This window comes from Colletotrichum karsti (assembly GCF_011947395.1).
Source record: "Colletotrichum karsti strain CkLH20 chromosome Unknown Scaffold8, whole genome shotgun sequence".
Classification (NCBI taxonomy): domain Eukaryota; kingdom Fungi; phylum Ascomycota; class Sordariomycetes; order Glomerellales; family Glomerellaceae; genus Colletotrichum; species Colletotrichum karsti.
Genome location: NW_024065908.1, coordinates 1,034,528 through 1,053,828, shown reverse-complemented (window position 1 = coordinate 1,053,828; position 19,301 = coordinate 1,034,528). Strand labels below are relative to the sequence as shown.

Genomic DNA, 19,301 nt, shown 5'->3' with positions numbered 1-19,301 from the left:
AGTGAAGTTGAGAGTGTAGGTGGTGAGACCACCGTACTCCTGTTTTTCACAATTCCTATAAGATGGACAGTGACGGCAAAGTGTCTGGCAGCCTCAAAAAACCTGTTGTCTTCTCCAATTGGTAGCCTCACTGCCTCTACTGCCTCGTCCAACTTCGCATTCCGTGCGATCGGGTGAGCCTCCAAGGGCAGCCTAGGGAAGGGATCTGTATTCATTGCTCTATGTCTATGGAAGGCGACAGGGCTGTGTGCGGGTTTGATATACGTTACGCGCGAATTGTTATTATCCCGGTTACTGGAGTATTCATGTTCTGAATAAACCAGGAGAGATGCCGGACGATAGCAAGGACGGCGACAGTGACAACGACACCAACAACAGCGAAAACGGCAACAGCGATAATAATGACGGGCGATATCTCAGACTTAGAATCAATCCAAGACATGTCAGCCCAGTATGTTGCTCCGACAACCCACGGAGAACATTAGCCAAAGCAAGGACAGGCTCAGGGCGGAGATCGCAGAACCCAGCGAGAGAACCAGGAAGCCAAACAGCTGCTGCGGCGCGTGTTGGTTTCTCTCATGCGAACGAACCAACATATCCGCCGCGCCGCGCCGCATCAGCCTCCAACACCCAAAGTCCCCTCTGCGCTGTTGGCGGCTGGTACTTAGGAACTGTGTGTTGGTTGGTTGGTGTCTCTCAACGCACTGCTAAGCCCACCACGGATCGTGGAAAAAAGCGGTATGAATAGAATTGATCGCAGGGGCTTAGCTTTTCTCCTAGGCGTGCTGTGCAGGCAAGGCTGGATCTCGGTCCTTCACGACATCGTCGGCCGGCAAGGCAAAACCGACATAGGTACCTTGGAACATTCCGAACCAACCATGATTCACAGTGTGGAATTATTGGCATGAAGTGGTAAGAGATTATAATTATATACTATCTAAAGTGTGCACCAAGATTGGGCAGTGTCGGGGAGGGGGTGTTTTACCCTCAACAGTTTTCACAAGACCACACGTCTTGACATCTAACGAATGTGTCTAATCCCTCCCTCGTCCCGCAAAAGAATGCCCGGGACTCCTCCATGCGAATCATAATAAGTCGCTTGTGAATCAAAAAGAAAAAGAGGTATCTATCACCAAACTTAGGATCTAACGAAAGAAGAGAAGAAGCCGTCATCCGATTTCACGGAGCGAAGCTTAAACACCCGGTCTCGTGAACATGGAGCCTTGGGGCCAGTTGCCCAGACCGGCGGGGTCACCGCCGATGCGGACATAGACACCGACGGCCGGCATGCCGTCGTCGATCACGAAGAACTGGTACCAGCCCGGAGGGGCGATACCGGCGCGGGGTGGCGCGGTGACGGTGCAGCTCAGGGCGCCGCAGTTGACGGCCGGGAAGATGGTGCGCGCACCCATGGAGTTGCCGTGCGTCGAGGAAACAGCGCCGAGAAGGCTGGCCTTGATGATACCCTTAGGCTGGTGGCCGAGGGTGAAGGTGTAGGTGCCGCCCCACGCCCAGTCGGTGATGGCGAGGGTGAAGGTCGGGCGAAGCTTGCCGCTGAGGAGGTAGGGAGGGTTGAAGACCTCGACACGGTACTCTTGAGGGTTGACACCGTCTTCGGGGTCGGAGCCGCTGACGAGAACACGACCGTCGAGGAGGGTGATGGACTCGGAGTGATACAGACGAGAGATGGTGGTGTTGGCCAAGACGGTGATACGCGAACCAAGGGGCTTCTCGGGGTCGTACAAGAGAGCGTTGTGGTTGGGCAGTGTGGCCAGACCGAAACCGGCGACACCTTGCATGGCACCATTGTTGATGAGGTAGGTTCCATCGGGCAGGGGAGCGATGCAGGACATGACACGACGAGTTGGCATGCGCTCGACGGTCCATGTGGGCACGGCGGCTTCGGGCTGGATGGTGACACAGTTGTCCAAAGCAATACCGGCGCCCGTACCGGAGCCACCGCAGATGAGGATGCCGAGAGTGTCGTTGTACGGGGCCTTCTGGGGCAGAAGAACAGCAGTACCTTCGAGCGGGTAGGAGCGGCCTCCCAGAGGGTTGTTGACGGAGCCAGGAATGTTGGGCAACATGGTTACGGTGTCGAAAGTGTTCTTGTCCAGGATTCTGGCCTCATTCCAGTAGGCGACAAAGATGTTCTCGCTGGGAAGGACGGCAACGAACGGATACAGGTTGTTGGGGTCGGTACGCTGAAGCCAGTCCATGTAGATGGGAGCTCTTCCAGGGTTAGGCAGAACCTCAACCGTGGGGACGGCTCTTCCGTTGGAACCCTCTTCACCTCCGATGACGAAAATGGAACCGTTGGCCATAACCATGGCGGAAGGATACCAGCGTCCATCTTGAAGCCGGAGGGACTGATCCTCTTGCCAGTCGGTGGTACCGTTTGTACCAGCCGAGCCGCTGGGAGTGTAGATACGAACGCCGTATGTGGAGTCGCCAGACCAACCTCCGATGTTGAGCTGACGGCCAGCCTTATCAGGGAGCGTGAGACCAGCAGAGCAGAAGACATCGGTCTTGACATGCATCTCCCTCCAGGCCTTGGTCAGATCAGGGGCCAGAGAGACATCCAGTTCGTAGGCACCGGTCGAGTTTGGTGGGCCAGTTCCGAACTTCTCAAGAAACGTGACCTTGCCGGTGATGGACTCCATGGTCATCAAAGGTACGCACTTGCCGCCGATGAAAAGCTCGTAGCTTCCTGCAGCACTGCCGGTCGCGTAAGTCCAGTTGTAGAGCGGGGCGCCAGTCCAGAAGTACGTGGACATGACCGCGAGACCTCCGCAAATACCGGTGGCATTGCCCGCGCAGCTGATGCTGCACCGAGACTCATCGACGAAAGTGGCACCGACAGCGGCGATGTTTGCGGGGTCTCCACAGTAGCACTCCTCGCCATACTCAAGACCAGCGGCCATGTAGCCAAACTTGGCGCAAGCGTCCAGGCACAAGCCGGCAGTCAGGGTACCGGCGTAGATGGTTTGCGTAGGGAAAGTACGCTGGTTGTTGACGTTGTCCGTCACACAGCCCTCGTAGGTCCAAGTTCCGTTAAGACCACTCTTCTGAGGAACAGGAGGTGCAAATGTCTGAGGAGTACCCTTGGAAACGATAGTCATGCGGTTACCACCACCGCACATCTTCGCCGGATTACCACCGCAGGGGGTATTGCAGGTGGTCGGGTCAGAGGCAACAACACCACCGCCGTAGATGGCGTTGCCGCAGAAACACTGAGTGTGATACTCGGCACCAGCAACCGTGAATCCCTTGCTGTTGCAGTAGCTGACACAAGATTCGACGGTCATGTTCGGGTCATCCGGAGCCTGGTTTGGAAGAATTCGGCCGTTGGCGTTGTCGACCCAGCAGCCTTGATCGGTCCAGCCTGTTGGGTAGCTGGTGGCGATAGCAGCAGCGGAAGATGTCGAGGATGCAGACGCCCCCGTCACCGATCCGCCGGTAGAGCTAACGGAAGAGGAAGACGATACTGACTGCTTTGCATCCCCGATGGTGTAAACAGACAGGCGGTTAGCGTTTCCGCAGTATTGGAAGGCGTTACCCGAGCAAGTCATGGTACAGTCGCTCTGAGGGGCGACGTTGGAGACACCGGCAAAAGAGTTACCGCACCAACACTCGCGGGACCATTCGAGACCAGCAAATGTGTAGCCGGCGCAGAAAGCTGTGCATTTCTCAATGGTCATGGCGTCGTCACCGAAACTCTTTTCGCCGAGAGTGCGACCATTCTGAATCTCAGTCTGGCAGCCGTAGTACTTGAATGTGCCGACAGTCGCCGGTTGGCTGGGACCGGTTGGGGTCGGGGTTGCAGAAGAGACGCTGCTGCTTGAAGAGCTGGCAAGTGAACTGGTGCTGCTGCTGAGGACGGAGCTGGCGGACGAGCTGCTGGAGGCTGCGGCGTTGACAACAGTGCTGGAGCTGGAGCTGCTGACAGCAGCAGCCGTCACACTGCTGCTGCTTGAACTGCTGCTGCTGATGGAGGTGCCGGAAGTTGCAGAGGTGCTGGAGACTGCAGAGTTGTTGACAGGGGCTGCGGAGCTGCTGGAGCTGGCGACGGTGCTGCTGGAGCTGGCGATAGTGCTGCTGGGGCTGGCGACGGTGCTGCTGGAGCTGATGGTGCTGCTTGTTGAAGCGACCGAGCTACGAGGCGACGTTAGTGCTGTGGAAATAGACGAGCGTGAAGATGACGAAGAGGAAATAGAAAGCGAGACGGCAGTTGACGAAGCTGATCTTGAAAACCGCGTGTTTAATAGTGACGAAGGAAAAGATGACCATGAGACGGAAGATGGGCGGCGGCGGCTGCTGCTGCCAGAAGCTGACGATAACCTAGATGAAACTGCGCTGAATACCAACCTTGAGCTTGATACCGGAGTGCTGGTAGGTGCCGGGGTTGACGTTGAAGTAGGAAGGGGCTGGAACTGGTGCTGGAAGTCGTAGACATTCAGACGGTTGGGACCTCCACAGAATCTGATCCTCATTAGCAAACTCTTTGTTTCATGTGAGCTGGTGAGAGTATTACTCGGATGAGTTGCCACTGCAAACCATGTTGCAGCCATCAACAGCAGGAGCACCACCGTTGACAGGCTTGTTACCGCAGTCTGAGATCAGATGTTAGAAGCAGTATCAATCTGTAGGAACAGAGTGATTACTTACAGCACTCGCCAGAGTATTCAACACCTGCAAGGATGAAACCTTGAGCTTGGCAGGAAGCAGTGCACTTGGCAACGGTCATACCGCCAGTGATGTCGTGAACGCCATAGTCAAGCGTACGGCCTGTTGTTCCCTCCCTGTTCCGATGTTACCCTTCACATTCCAACGAGGGGATGGCTTGGGGCCTTACGAGTAGCATCCGATAGAAGACCAACCACCAACACCAGGGTTGACTGAGGGACCCATAATAAGGGCGGTCTTGTACAGCGTCAGTCGGTTCGGGCCGCCACAGGGCTGAGTCGCGTTTCCGTTGCAGGGTGTCGTGCAGTCGGCCTCGTTGGCGATGACACCGCCCTTGGCCAAGGCATTGCCGCAGTAGCATTCGCCGTAGTATTCGGATCCGGCGTAAGAGAAGCCCTTGTTGAAGCAGAAGTTTGTGCAAAACTCGTTGGTCATCAGGTTGCTAGTAGTGGCGACATCGTTAATGGTTCGGCCAACGTCGCTGTGATGTAGTTAGTAGGTGACTCGATCGATTCGGTTCGGGGGACATCGTACATAAAGCAGCCGAGATATTGGTATCCGTTTGTTGTGTTTGCAGGGGCCTGGAGGGCACGCTTGTACAGGCCTGGAGGATAGGCTGCCGCGTTTGCAAGAGCGAATGTGGTGAGAAAAGCGAAGGTCGACTGTGAGGTCTTCATGGTGACAAATGGGTGCCAAGAGGCAAAAACCAACACAGAAGCAAGTCAAAGGAGTGTAAAGAATGTGGTGGTGAGGCGAAGAAAACAACACCTGGTGGTCCGGGAACGACGAGGGTATATATTGTTTCGATGCAAAGCGCCGGATGCCCTGAGATGACGGGAGGCCACAGCCATTGAGGAGGCCTTAGACACGGATAGCCTCGACTAGACTCCGGGCCATGCTCTCCCACTTGGGAGAGGTGATCTCCCCTATCGTAGACTAGGGGCACAGAGAGAAGTCCATTGGGAAAGCGACCAAGAGCGGAGCTAGGGGAATGCCACGCTCGCATGGGGCTCGCTAAGAAGCCGGTCGAGATAGTCAGCCGAGCTACATGGCTGCTGGTTGCGCTCGCAACGTGTGGTACGAAAACTAACCGTCTGGAGGAGACGGGTACCTGGCTTCGTCGCTGGGTACCGTAGTCCAGGAGAAGACAAGTTGGGATGCCGTGGATGGATGGGACGAACAGCGGCTTGAGATGAAAATGGAGTGTGAGTCGAGGAGAAGCGGGTACATAGTAAGTGGGCTGAGGGCGATACGCAGGAGGCGATAGACAATGAAAGAGTCTGACCGCTAGCCACAAGTAGCGCCCTTCTCTTTGTGCGCTTGAGCCCTACTCGAGGCACCGTCACCCATTTCCCTCGAGGTTTCTGTGCATATCCTCGCCGTTGTCATGAACAGTGGATCTTGTTGTTCCGCTTCACTTCAGCGCAAGCGCCTCAAGCTGTTGATATTGGACAAGTGGAAGAAAAGAGGCAGTGGAGCGACCCAACCGAGGGGTACGAGGCTTGAAGCTAGGAGTTGTTTCTGTATGACCGAAGAGGGGATGAGGAAGCGCCGGGCATGTAGTCCAGCTCATGACCCAAATGACATGCTTGTGCATGTGGAAATTGGCACAAAATATTGAGCGGCAGTGGAAGATTGGAAAGGAGCAAGAGGAGGTCAGAAAAGAGTGCGTGCATAATTAAATGTCGTGTGTTTTCTTGCATGCATAAGGTAGGTAGCCAATGCCAGTGCTTCTCTGGGGGAATCAGGGTCGTGCCACGACCTGCATAAGTGGGGTTTATTCAGCAGGGGTGAAGGTACGTACTCCCTTCCCGTTTTGGCAAGACTTTATTTTTTCTGGTCAGGGGCCCAGGAGCAGGGGTCAATGGCCATGGATTGTTGTTGCCGTTCTTGAGCTCCGTGGCACAACGGTCTTCGGAGAAGGTTTGACTTCGCCGAACAGCCGGCGGCAAGTCTTACATGCTTCAACCAAGGCAGTTTAAAACTCGCGTCGAGGACAGAAAGACGCGAGATTCCGACGCGGCTGACACTGGAAGGTTGTCTAGTCTTTGGGGCCAGTTTGATACCTACTACTGGAGGCCGCTTCACAAGCTGACCTTTGGGCAAATATTCCATGCCTGTGAGGCTTATGTTAGACTGCCGACCAAGTTCTTCTGGTATGGCAACCAGCCGTAGTTTTGGGATGCAGACTTCCCCATAGCCATCAGTAGCTTGACTGCATGAATCGGACAGGCGTGCGAACCACGGTATTGGGGCTAGAACAGTCATCATTGTCCAATGGCGTCGATAATCCATGTTACACGTTAGAGAACGAGACATACAATAGCTCGTGGTTAACAAGGGCCTTGTTAGTTCACAATTGCGTCCATTCCGAATCTGGAACCCGTCCATATAGCTGAAGATGTCGGCTGAGGCTGGCTGGATCTCATGACATCCCTCAAACCTATACACCCTACTAAGCTGTCAAAGTTCAATGTTACAAAGTCTTTGATCCGTCTGGGGCACTGTTTCCACATGGAGACCCATCACTTGGTTCGACATGTGAGGGTAGTTTAACGGATTGGCAACCGCTTTTGGAATGAGAACTGGATGCTACCTCCCTTCACTTCTTCGTATATCATGCGCTCCTAATCTGAGGGTCATCGCAGCGAGCTTATCTGACATGCCTCAAAGTAACAGAAACTGTCGAATGACACGGGATGTGGTGGGGTTACATCGACGACTCCCAGCTGAGAATCACCTGCGTAAGCAATCAATAGTCGATAAGTAACAAGGGCTGTTTATTTCCGAAAATATCCCAACGACAGGCTTGATAACAATGCCATTCATCGATACCGCCATCCTGGTCTCGCGTCTGGTGTAGCCGCCCGTAGACTTCCAACATCGTCGCCAAGAAGTCATTCTCAGCCGTAGAAGCAGGACAAAGAAGATGATGGCCGTCCTCGTACCAGAAGTCTGGTTCGAAAGCCACGGTTGCCAAGAGACGTCAGAAAAGGCCGAAAGCCTCTGAGTCTGAGTTCGGGTGGCGAGCCAACGTCGTGAAGCCAATATGTTTCCGGCGCCCGGGATGGCAGAACGGTAAAAGCGTTGGGTTCTAGTGAGCGAGACACGTTGGACAAGCGCCTGCCTTACCTACCTTAACTCACCTAGTGTCGGTTCATGTGTGGCCAATGCTCTTTGTCAGTTGCTGCCATCGAGGCATATACGAGATCTCTGGTGTCATTGGGAAAAGATGGGACGAGTCGAAGTCGGGTTTTCCTTTGATCTGAACCCTGCGGGCGGCAGGGGCCGACGCACAAGGTTCCTGCTGATCTGTGCGGCGGGGGTCCTGCGGGGGTCCTGCTCAGCCCCACCGATCTAAACACACTGCATCCAGTCCCCGCCTTCCAGGATGTACAGCCAGGGATACCTCACCTCTCCATCAGTTTCCAACTGCCTCGTTTTCTGCTGGACCGGCATCTTTTCCTCTAACATCTACCAAGTAGGTAACGAAGCTAAATGCTTTCCACACTACGTTACCTTCAATCTGTCTTGCTAACACACAAGCAGACAGGCGAGTTGATACATACTCCATCCTACCGCGTCTAACGCAAATCCATCCAAGACTCCCAACGGTTGTTCAGCGTGACCAGACGGCGGGTTCGCCCTGTACTAGCTTGCGGATGAAGAAGAAGACAACACCTGCATTCAAAACCGCGCGGCTTCACGATCCGCCTGATTCGGGCGGTTCTGTGCCTGACTTCCGCGGATGTCCGCCATCACCAGAGACAAGTGCAGAGCGCCAGGGCTGGTTGGTCATCCCGGTCAGCCCTAGGGAATGGGTCTCGCGAACAGTTTGTTGTGATGCGCTACGCAAGACATTGCTTTTTCTCCGTCACTCTCGAAAAAAAAACAGCGCTCTGCTTTCCTCCAGCCTGCGAACGAATTGCCGAATTATGCTCCCGGCGCGTCTGGATAACACCCTGGCCCTCAGCTACGGCTGAAAAGACCATCTCGATCTCCTTGCACAAATCCCCGCACTTCGATGCTGCAGATGAATTCGCCGCGCATTGATATCAGGCCCCGGCGTTAATCAAAGCACTTTGCCTTCTGCATCTGAGCGTCCCGGCACCATCTCTTATTTCCGCGTCCCTTTTTCGGGTGATTTATCGGCAGGCAGCGAAGAACCCTTGGGCATTCACAGTATGGAATAAGGGTCGCCTATTCGGCGAATTTCGTCACTACCGAGCACCCGAGATAACCTTATTCATTCTATTTTCATCACTGTTTGGCCAAGCACTGCGATCGACAGGCACCATGGGCATGGCACGTTTTGCGCAACATGTGCATCGAGAACCCCATCCGGATACTCTGTACAACCATTGTCACACCACTTTCCAACATTGACAGGAACCTCACAGTGGATCATTATGGAAAAAGTCTTCGTGGGTCTCATCCCAGTCAGAAACCGTCAGCTGCTGGTTAGTCAAACGGCCAAGCTGTCGTGGCTTGTCTAAAACAGACATTAACTCTATTTGGACCAACTAGCATTTCGGCCCTCAATAGCCGCTGCCAAAGTAGCAACTTTGAGCGAACACCCATGGTCACCCGCCGCGATACCGACAGTGGACAAGCCGCTTCCTGCATTGAATCTCATCTTCCCCTATTACTCTCAGGCCAGCTCATGATGGGTTCCCCAGTCAGCTTCATCTCTCACACACCAATACTACGTGGCTTCCGCTAGCCTCAGCGGACCACAACATACAAGGACGACCACATCAGACAATATACAGCAGTGAGGGTTCCCGGGCGCGTAGACTGGGTGCTTCGAGGCGACGCTGCGCATTGCATTGCATGCTCCCTATCATTTCATTGCGCGTCAACTACTAGACCATCTTAGCACCATTTCGATACAGCACTCGCGTTTAGCTGAACTGGCCGCAGCTGTGACCTCTGGCCGACTTACGGACCCCTGCTCATGCTTTCTGGCCGGGTCAAATAATTCACATCACACATGCTGTCATGCAGCATGGACATCAGCTGAATACCAGACGACACCTATCAAACTAAGCTTTTCAACGTCGCGGCGCTCGGAGATCAAGGTCTGGGCCACAACGAGTACCCAATAATTCATACAGCTCTCAATCAGGAACCCTGGAATCCGGAACCATCATCCTGGACACTTACAACCAGAGTGTGGTCTGGTACATGTTCGCGCAGCCACTCGTGTCGTCTCGGCGTCCCGGTGGTTTGGGAAAGCCTGTGGCGCCGTCCCAGTGGTCACGCCATTCGCCGGCTCAGATTAAGGACAAGCATGGCCTCACATCCAAGTCACTTACTCGTGTAAGCTACCCCATGTTCTGTCTTCTTTGGTTTCCATTATCCTTCGGGCCAGCTCTCTTCTTGCTCGTCGGCCGCCGCGCGTTGCCGCCTAGAACCCAATACTGGTTGGTCGCTCTACGTGGGACCGTCGTCAATCTCGACTCGAAAGGTGGTTAGCGCTCATGCATGAGACGACCAGTGTCGACAGTATTGCCGTTCTCGCTCTGAGAGCTGTACAATATCGCTCAACACGGCAGTTCAAACGTCTTTTTGGTGCGTTTCGTCGGATCTCGGCTCTACCGAATCTAGGAAGGAGTCGGGAAACGCGGGAACTGGATCCTCCGGCTTAACATGCTGGTTTAGCAATAGGTTTTGATCATCTTTAGAGCGGTCGACGCTCTCTGCCAGCCAAATCAATAGTCTCTTTCGCCTCCAGCCAGGCATCTCATCGTGCCAGCATCAAAATGCCTGCTGGCCACGTTGCGCCGAGCTCATGCCCTCGGAAGTGGAGACCATGTGGTTGACAGTCGAACTACCGGAGACGGCAGGCAACCATGTTGCTTGACAGTCGTTCAGCCCGCTTGGCACTTGTCTTCATGACACCCAACATGAACACGGGAATTAACACAGAAGTGCTTACGTGGGAAGAAGAGATGGACGCCACTGGTACATCGATTAAGTCGTGCGTTCAGAAGACGAATTCCACGAACGACATGCCGCGCACCCCCTCGTTGCGTAAGTCATTCACGCCCCTTTCATGGGCGTCTTAAGTGGCCGCGAATCTCATTTCCACATCCACGACGTCGCGGAGAAGGCTTGCCGCCTCATTGCCAATTCCGACGCCGCAGAACAATCTGTGCGGCTCTTGGCATGATGTTTGCTCACGGCAGTTTTGTTTTCTTAAGTCTTACTCAGCAAGCCGGTTTGCCACGATTGTCAACATCCCGAGGTTCTGGCGATACCAAGCTTTGTGGCATCTGTGTATACCAAACTAGTATCAGTTGCTATCTTGAAGGCAACAAGATGCCCAGATCGTCCCGGAGTAAGAGTCATTTATGCATGACGTTGTTCTTTTCTTGTCCGTCAGTCCGTTCGTTCATTTTCTGATCTGTGATATAAAGGTGGAAAGCAAAAACAATCTCGTGCATGAGATGCTGTGGTAGAAACAGAATTCAATCATCCTCCCGCAAATTAATCCATCGCGATGGACCTAGAAGCTATGGTTCGGCTCTTAAACCATCTGTATGGCTATTCGAGGCAGGTTCTTGACGGCCCAGAACCTCATTCATGGCTTCCTGGCATCCTCGGCAGAGAAGCCTCAGCCAAAACCGCCTCAGAGATCCTGCAAGCCGAGGCCGAATTGGACGGATGACGTTAAAAACATCACCTTGGCTCTTTCTATATAATTTTATTTGGGTGGGTTGTTGTGAGCTGCTGTGCGGTCGTTCATTTGCGTCTATCGACGATGGGAGCTCTCGAGCGAAGATCAGAGTTACTCAAGGTAGGTACCGTGGAAACCTCACGGCTTCCTGGACAGAGAAGAGAACCTGGAAGGTAGGTTCGATTGTCTATCATGTCCCACCTCTCTGCCAAAAATACCTTGAGTGGAAGCTTCACCTTTTAAATACCTTACTTTACTTCGTCTCCAAAATCTTCTCTATGACTTCTGCCTCGTCGTTTTGCCGTCTTCTCCGCGAACCAACCACGTACCTGCTTCTGCTTCATCGACCTCCAAGACGCAAAAGCCTTGCTTCTTTACCCGCTTCTCGACGATTTCCAAGATGTCGTTTCCCGACGCCGCAACGATCTTGAAGGACCACAAGAAGCTCTACTCCCCAGGAAAGATCTTGCATATAACACCACATGGAGCGCCAAAGCCCTGGGGGTGGAAGTTCTACCCGATGCCACCAGACTTGGGTGACGAAGAAATAGGACAAGCCGCAGCAGACAAGACGCTCACTCGCGCGGGCTTGGTCTTCCGAGAGAAGAACCAACCGCACAACCTTGATCGGAGCATCCAAAAGGACGATTCGCTTAAAATGAAGGTCGAAATCCTCGCAGTTCATGGAACCGGCCCCGGGACCTACTCTCCTGGTATCCAGAAACTAAAGTGCAAGGTACTGGAGGTCCCTCTCACTCCGCCTCTTTACGAAAACCAGCGAACTCCGGCCGTTGGCGACGTTATCTTCATCAAAGCCTTCGACCCGATGTTCTTTCCACGGGTGGTCGATCCCATGGAAGCTCACTTCAAGGTCACCGCCCGAGCAGACATGGCATTGAGCGACGAAGTCGGGGCTTATGCATTTCTGTACAAGCATGGAATGACTGGAGCCCCTCATATCGCACCTCAATGGTTCGGGTGCTGGACTGCTGAAGTTCAGAGTACCGACCCCAACTTTCAAACCAGATACGTCGGTGTCATTGCTTTGGAGTTTATTGACGGCATCTGTCTGCAAAAGCTGTTTGTCAAGGATGACGTCGGCAACCAGATCTACGTTGGCGACATGCCCGATCTCGACGACGATACGAAGACACTCCTCCAAGTGGACGTGGCCACTCGACTTGGCACGATGAAAGATCTTCTTGCCGGCGTTGTCAGACAGTACAAAATTGGTCTGAGCCACTATCACATTCACCCGGAGAGTGTCATCTTAACCTTCCGCCGTGGATCTCAGGATCTGGAGAGACCAAGAGTGTCTTTAGTTGGTTACACGAAATCCGTCGTTCATCCTCTCCGTGACCCGCCGCGCAACGTGTACGCCAACTACACGAGACCCATTCACCCTTTCTACCGCTTCAACTACAGCAGGCTCGAGGCATTCTTCAATTGCCACTGGCTCCCACTGGGTTGGAAAACAAATCACCCAAGGATTTCTCCGCTGCTGAACTATTGGCTGTTGAGAACATTCGGTCCTCTCGACAGCGACGAGTACAGCACACTCATCCGCCCGTCTCATGGAACTGTTTCGGCTCAGCCCATCGAAGACAGTCCGCTTCTCCACCCCTCTCATGAACCTTTTCTAGCACAGAACATAGAAAGCTCGGTTTTGCAGAAAATGGACGAGGCCATTTTCTTCGGCAATTTGACTTCTGAGGGAGAAACGTCCGTTCCGACTCAGTCATCCACCCCGAGAAACACAACAGCAGATACCTAGAAGACCCTACGTTTAGCACACACATCTCGAAGCAGAATCAAGAACATCACTTGACAGAGCAACTATCAGGATTACCTCTCGGCTTTGACTAAGCTTAGTCGTCCTACAGCCCATTATGTCCGCTTTCCCTCGCGCGGCTAGCGCAGCATTCCCAATTTCACAACCTAATCCGCGGCTGAAGAAGCTCCTAGAAGAACAAACGACCATCCCAATTGACGACCAGACTTTCTTTGAAGCGGCAAGGAACTTTGCGGCGACGGTGCTCTTAGGCGCCTCCGTTCCTCCGGGGACGCGTCGAGCCGCAGAGTCACTTGGCGCGCAAACACGAGAAGCTGGACATGCTTTGCTAAACGGCAATGTAGCAGCGGTCGCATGCTCTAGAGACTATATCCAGGTAGCCTGGGATATGCTTATCAACCGCGTCTCTCTAGAGCAAGAGGTTTTGGTGCTAAAGCATGACGCCATGGTACTCAAATACTCGGATTACATCGGACGGACTTTGAGATCTATCCGAAGCGACGTCCGATGGCGCAATCAGCAGGGCCGCCTCCACTGGAATGGGAGCCCTGCAGCCAAAAACCTGTTTATCCATGCCTCCTAGGAGGGCGTGGCCGCGACAATGGTGAAGGAGACGAAATAGATGAGCAGATGGACCGCAAGGGGTGCAGACAATCGCGTTCCAAGGCCAGTCGACCGTTGATATCCTTCACCATGTGGCACCGCTGCTGTTCATTCAGCGGTGAGGTCCTTGACTCTATTGTATTCGAGTACGCTGTCCGCTGAGACCGGGCACACACAGGACTTGACGAGTCCAGTTGAATAGGATTGGAATAAATAATACCGACTATTGGCTGCGTCATTGTTGTCTTAAGTGTTTCTTCTGTTGTTGTCGTCTCTGTCGTCCCTGTCGTTGTTGTTTCTATTGTTGTCCTCGTCTTCCTTGGTCTCTCGTCGAGTATTCATATGGAAGAATAAGCTAGTATTACAAATCGATCTTTTATAATAAAGATGAGTTATATCCTAATGAGTTACTGTGCCTGGTTCCTACTGTTTCGCTTAATGCTGCTATCTACTTTATGTGCCCCTGGGGCAAGCGCTCTAATGAGAGTGCTACCTTTAAACACAAAGCTATAAGCCTTCCTAAGACTAAGAGATAAATACTAAGAACTGGAGGTTGTTCTCTTATGCCGCGGCGACTTATACCTTAGAGCTCGGAGTATGAGGATCTTACATATCTCCTCCCTTTCCTCAAGGCTGCCATTCTATCTCAACTAGTATCTAAGAGAACGTATCTAGCCAGGTGTTTAGTCCAAAGTCTTCTCCCGACGCTGGGATGCGCGAGCGAGCCGCGGAAAAAGGCTGCCCGCCGAAAGGCAATTGACAGAAGGGATATGCCCGACGACGCGGGTCTGCCCCGGACACGCAACCCGCCGGCGTTGGCCGGGCAGGCTACGACCGCGATCAATGAGGCTCGGCTTCATATAAGGGCACATCAACCGGGTCTTCAAAGAAAGGCAAGTTTAAAGTGTACATATTGGAGTGGTGAACCAACAAGACTCTAAACCATGCTTTCCGTGAACCTTACAGTACATATAAAAGGTAGAGTGTTGCGACTGCAAAAAGTTGCCCCCAAGGGTGAATTAAAACCCCGGCTTTCCACTCATCAGCTTCCTCGGCAATGTAAGAGGCATGGAAACGTACTTTTGGGTTACTTTTCTGCCCTGTACTTGCAAACCTGGTATCTACAGCGCCTCCAGTGTACTCCCTGCGCCTTCAAACACCAAAGACGAATATCGCCGCTCTCCTTTCCAGTACTACATAACTCTCTCAACTCAGCGCTTGTCATGAGGCCGAGGATTCGGTAAATCCGGCATCTTCAACCTCACCATCTCGGTTTCCTCGCAAGCACAAGCAGGCGAAGCCCAGACCATCCTCCCAACAACTTCTCCACCCTTCTCGAGTATCGCCATCCCGCCAGGCCTCGACATGCGATACTCCAACCCGGGAATCCTCCAAGCCCGCGCCCGCCGGACGTCCATCTTGGGCGCGAACAACCCCACCCGGAACAGGGACGTCTCGTAACACCCCGTACACGTCACGACGGCGACTTTGGCCTGCGCGGCGCAGTGTATGGTGGCGTATCGAGCGAATACCAGGGCCAGCCGGCTCTGCGCGAGACCGTCCACGATCTTGGTGAGGCATAGGGCGTCGGCTAGCCAGCGGCACGCTTCTTCGCCTTGCAGGCCGTGTTTATCTATCCTCCATGTTCGCCAATCCGAGTTCCAACCTGAAGTGAGATACCGGCTACTTAAAACTTCCGTCACGTCGTCTACGAGATTCTCGTTCTCGAGGTGTTGCATGACTGCCTCTTTGTCCTCGCCATATAACCTGGTGCAAAGTGTCGAGACAAAAGCGTCCAGATTCGGTCCAGTGCAGTTCAACGCCATATCGGCGCATCTTTCGAATTGACTCAGGTGGCTCTCCCAGTCGAGCTCCATTACCATGGTAACGATTCCAACAGGCTGAAGTCTTACATCAATGGCGTCCTCCTCGGGACTTATCGACATGTCATGCAAGTGGCTGGGAGGGCTAATCTGCTCTCCCAACTCCCACGTCCAAATATCATTATAATTCCGAAAAACAGGAGGAGGCAAACGCGGATTGAACACCTCGATTGCGGGGGTGATGAGAAGAGGACTAACATCGCCCGCCCGGAGACACTCCCACGCGGTCCCGACATACTCGGAACGGAAATCATCGCCAATCCGCCTCTCCGAAGCGTCCCCAACGACGCCGCGAAGCGCGTGGAGGAAGTCAAACGCGTCGCGGCACCCCCGCCTCGAGAGCAGCGCGAACGCCATGGCGAAGTTGGCCCGCCCCAACGCCCTGACCTCCCTCAGCGGCCCCAGGTTCCACGGCACGAGGTTCTCGGAGCGCCGCATCCCGACCTCCTCCTCGACCGCGAACACGTCCCCGCCGTGCGCCTCGACCTCGGCATTCCAGACCTCGTGCACCTTGCCGAGAAACCCGGCGTCGTCGCCCGGCGGACCGCGGACGAGGCGGAAGTCCCGGGTCATCATCCGGATCGGCGTGCCGCTGCGCACGAACTCCATGGCCGTCCACATGCGGCTGAACCACGCGGCGTTGCACACCCCCGTCACGCCCTCGAGGCGCTCGCGCGAGGTCGCGCCGCGGTGCAGCTTCTCGACGACGTCCGGGCTGAGGTCGTCGAAGTGGACGACGGTGACGCGGGCGGTGCTGAAGATTGTGTGGATGGCGAGGAGGATCCTGCTCTTGAGCGAGGGGGTCCATTGCGGGACGCTGAAGTAGTCGTGCCAGAACTCCATGTGCCGCTCGTCCCCGCCGGCGTCTTGGACACCGCCGAGGATCCGGATCGGTGTTTCTGTTGCGAGGAGACGGACATCGATGGGTTGTGGCGAGTGCCGGGGTCGTTGCTGGATGGCTGATATCTTCGGATCCCAGACGTGAGAGACTGCGGCGACGGGGACGCCCTGGTCTAAGACGCACTGGAGATGTCGGTCGAAGAAGAGGATATCAGCGTCGAGATGCGATTTGACTACTCTGCTGCACTCTGAAGGAGGGCTTTGCTCGGATATTGGCGGGCATACTCGGAACGTGCGGACGAGGGCTTCATCTTTAAATGGTAGTCCACAGCTGAGACAGCGCAGATCTTCGGGGTCCGGCTCATACCAAAATGTCTCCAGATCTGGGACCATCTTGCCGTCGTTGGTCTCGGTCGTTTCTGTCGACATTTCGAGGAGCGTCATCTCGACTTTCCAGAAATCGTGAGACCGACGGCCAGATAACGTCGCAATTGCGCGACATGATTCACTCTTGAGACCCATACGGAGTTCCCATTTTTTTTGCCCTCCTTCAACGAAGGATCAGATAATACAACGCTGAAGAATGATCTCATGCATCTTTGATTGGCCATGCCCCGCATTCCCGTATGCGGATACCATGTCGTGAACAGCCTGATCTATTAATTTCCATGAATGTTCTCGGGTTCGCTTTCACTTAGAGACGACAAGAAACAGATTTGTGAAACTCCTGAGCGGGATTTGATTTTGTTATCTCTCTATTGAAGAAAAGGAGTAAGGAAAACGCTTGAAACAGGGGGTATCGTTATCATCATGAACCAAGATACGTCCGCGCCGACGCATGGTGGTCATCCCATATAAAATTGGCCCCTCCAAGGCACGTCCGAAAAGCCGACGCGCGGTGGGGGGGAGAAATCCTCATCATCTTGAAGCACATACGTCCGATCCGACGCATCGTGCAATATGACTCCGGAGCCCGTCACAGATGTTCTGAAACGCTGCTTATCGACTCCATCATCGCCCAGCTCCTCCTCCCCTCTGGCACCTCTTAAGCAGAGGTCGAAGTGGCGGCGGGAGGGGCAGAGCCGCTGGGAAAACCGGTACCGCTGGGAGCGCCGCCGGCACCGCCGCCCGCAGAGTTCTCGACGGCAACGCCGCCGGAGGAGGTGAGCTCGAAGCTGTAGGAGGTGTCGTAGGAGGCGGAGCGGTTGACGCCGATGGTGATCCAGCCGAAGAGGCCGTCCTCGACGGCGTCGCCGAGGTAGGCGTACTGGAAGAAGGGGTCCGAGTCGGCGTTGGTGCCGAGCTCGTCCGAGACGACGTGGTCCTCGGCGTTGGGGGTGATGTCAACGGTGTTGGTGTTGTAGGGGTACAGGGCCTCGACCTGCTCGACGAGGTCCTGGTCCCAGAAGAGCTGGCCGATGTAGGCCGCGTGCGAGGAGGAGAGCGTGTTGTTGGGCAGCACGGTGGCGTCGAGGAAGGCGACCATGTGGTGGTGCGTGGTGCGGCCCGAGTAGTGGCCCGGGAAGATGGTCTGGAACTGCACGACGCCGTCGTTGTCGGCCTTCTGGACGCCGCGGAGGAACGTCTTGTCCAGGTTCGACGCGTCGTCGCCGTTGCCGTTGGAGCTCTCCTGGACGCCCGAGTAGACGCCCGTGGAGTTGCAGTTCCACAGGTCCCAGTAGATGTCGGTGATGGGCTCGCAGGTCTCGACGTCGATGAACTGGCCGTCCAGGACGACGTCCACGCCGGGCTCGCCGTCGCGAAGGTCGGAGCGGACGTACTCGCCCTTGACCCAGAAGGGGCCGATCTCGCCCTCCGGGTTGAGGATGCAGGTGTGGTTGGAGCCGAAGAGCTCGGAGGACGGGGTGGAGACGTCGATGCCGGCGTGCAGGGACGTCTGGTTGTGGCCGACGCCGGCGCTGTCGACGGCGCGCTTGGCCTTGCGGACGGCGCGGTGGTAGTCGATGGCCTGGGCGCGGCGGACGTGGGCTCGGGCCTGGACGTCGCGGTAGGCCTTGTTGTTCTGGCAGGACTCGAGGCCGCGGCGGGCGAGGCCGTGGTGTTGGTGGCGGGCGGCGAGGAGGGCCGGGTGGGACTCCTCGTGGTGGCCCGGGTGGGCGGCGCCGAGCATGACCGAAGTCAGGAGGAGGAGGACGGAGGAGTGCATTTTTGCTGGGTGAATGAGTGGTGGTGTTTGTTGTCTTTGATGTTTTGGAAAGATTGTGTGGGTTTAGTGAGAGTATGCTAGTCTGATGTCTGTTGATTCAGGCTGGCTTGGTGAGTTCTCTGGTGTTCTCTCGAAGCCGGATTGCACATCTTCTTATAAGTGAATTTGCACTCTCATGATCGAGGCCTCCCTTCTCCTATTTTTCTCGTCACCAACATCGCCATATCAGAGCCGCGCCCCTTCCGTCGACGACCTTGACGGGCCATGCGTCATCCGTCGTCGTCACCGACTTCGTCCCTTCATGCCGCAAAAGGCTGGAAGTTCATCCATTCTCGTCAAGTGGATTGTAAGCTGGGTCGCGGTTCCGGATGAACGCCACATCGAGAAACCAAAAAAGCACCTCCGTCGTGGACCTTAAAGTCTTGGCAGTCAGTGCAGAAGAAGCTTGTCCCATCTCCTACAAACATCATCAGCAAAAAAAGACCGCGAGGTTCAGTCGGGTGTCGAAGAGGCTGAACGTGGTTGGTTCGCATTTGCCCCAGATCGCGAGTTTTCGCTTCGGGGCAGTGCCTTCTGGGGCAAATGCGAACCAACCGCCACCGACCAAATTCTCATCAGTTTTCGAACCCGCGCATGTTTAATATCAAT

General features: G+C 54.7%; 4 protein-coding genes across 4 annotated transcripts; 1 reads left to right on the top strand and 3 right to left on the bottom strand.

The window, feature by feature from the left end:
• Positions 1-1,193: 1,193 nt before the first annotated feature.
• Positions 1,194-5,363, bottom strand: CkaCkLH20_03435 (copper radical oxidase; the record flags this gene model as incomplete). Its single annotated transcript, XM_038886154.1, has 6 exons — positions 1,194-4,155; positions 4,369-4,482; positions 4,535-4,613; positions 4,669-4,802; positions 4,856-5,167; positions 5,221-5,363. The coding sequence occupies 6 exons, from the start codon at positions 5,361-5,363 to the stop codon at positions 1,194-1,196; spliced, it is 3,744 nt and encodes a 1,247-aa protein (XP_038748663.1).
• A 6,405-nt stretch (positions 5,364-11,768) lies between these two features.
• CkaCkLH20_03434 (uncharacterized protein) lies at positions 11,769-13,142 on the top strand (the record flags this gene model as incomplete). The annotated part of the gene is made up of 1 exon (XM_038886153.1): positions 11,769-13,142. The coding sequence occupies one exon, from the start codon at positions 11,769-11,771 to the stop codon at positions 13,140-13,142; it is 1,374 nt and encodes a 457-aa protein (XP_038748662.1).
• A 1,832-nt stretch (positions 13,143-14,974) lies between these two features.
• On the bottom strand, positions 14,975-16,915 carry CkaCkLH20_03433 (uncharacterized protein; the record flags this gene model as incomplete). The annotated part of the gene is made up of 1 exon (XM_038886152.1): positions 14,975-16,915. The coding sequence occupies one exon, from the start codon at positions 16,913-16,915 to the stop codon at positions 14,975-14,977; it is 1,941 nt and encodes a 646-aa protein (XP_038748661.1).
• A 616-nt stretch (positions 16,916-17,531) lies between these two features.
• On the bottom strand, positions 17,532-18,653 carry CkaCkLH20_03432 (gpi anchored dioxygenase; the record flags this gene model as incomplete). Its single annotated transcript, XM_038886151.1, has 1 exon — positions 17,532-18,653. The coding sequence occupies one exon, from the start codon at positions 18,651-18,653 to the stop codon at positions 17,532-17,534; it is 1,122 nt and encodes a 373-aa protein (XP_038748660.1).
• Between the last annotated feature and the right edge of the window lie 648 nt (positions 18,654-19,301).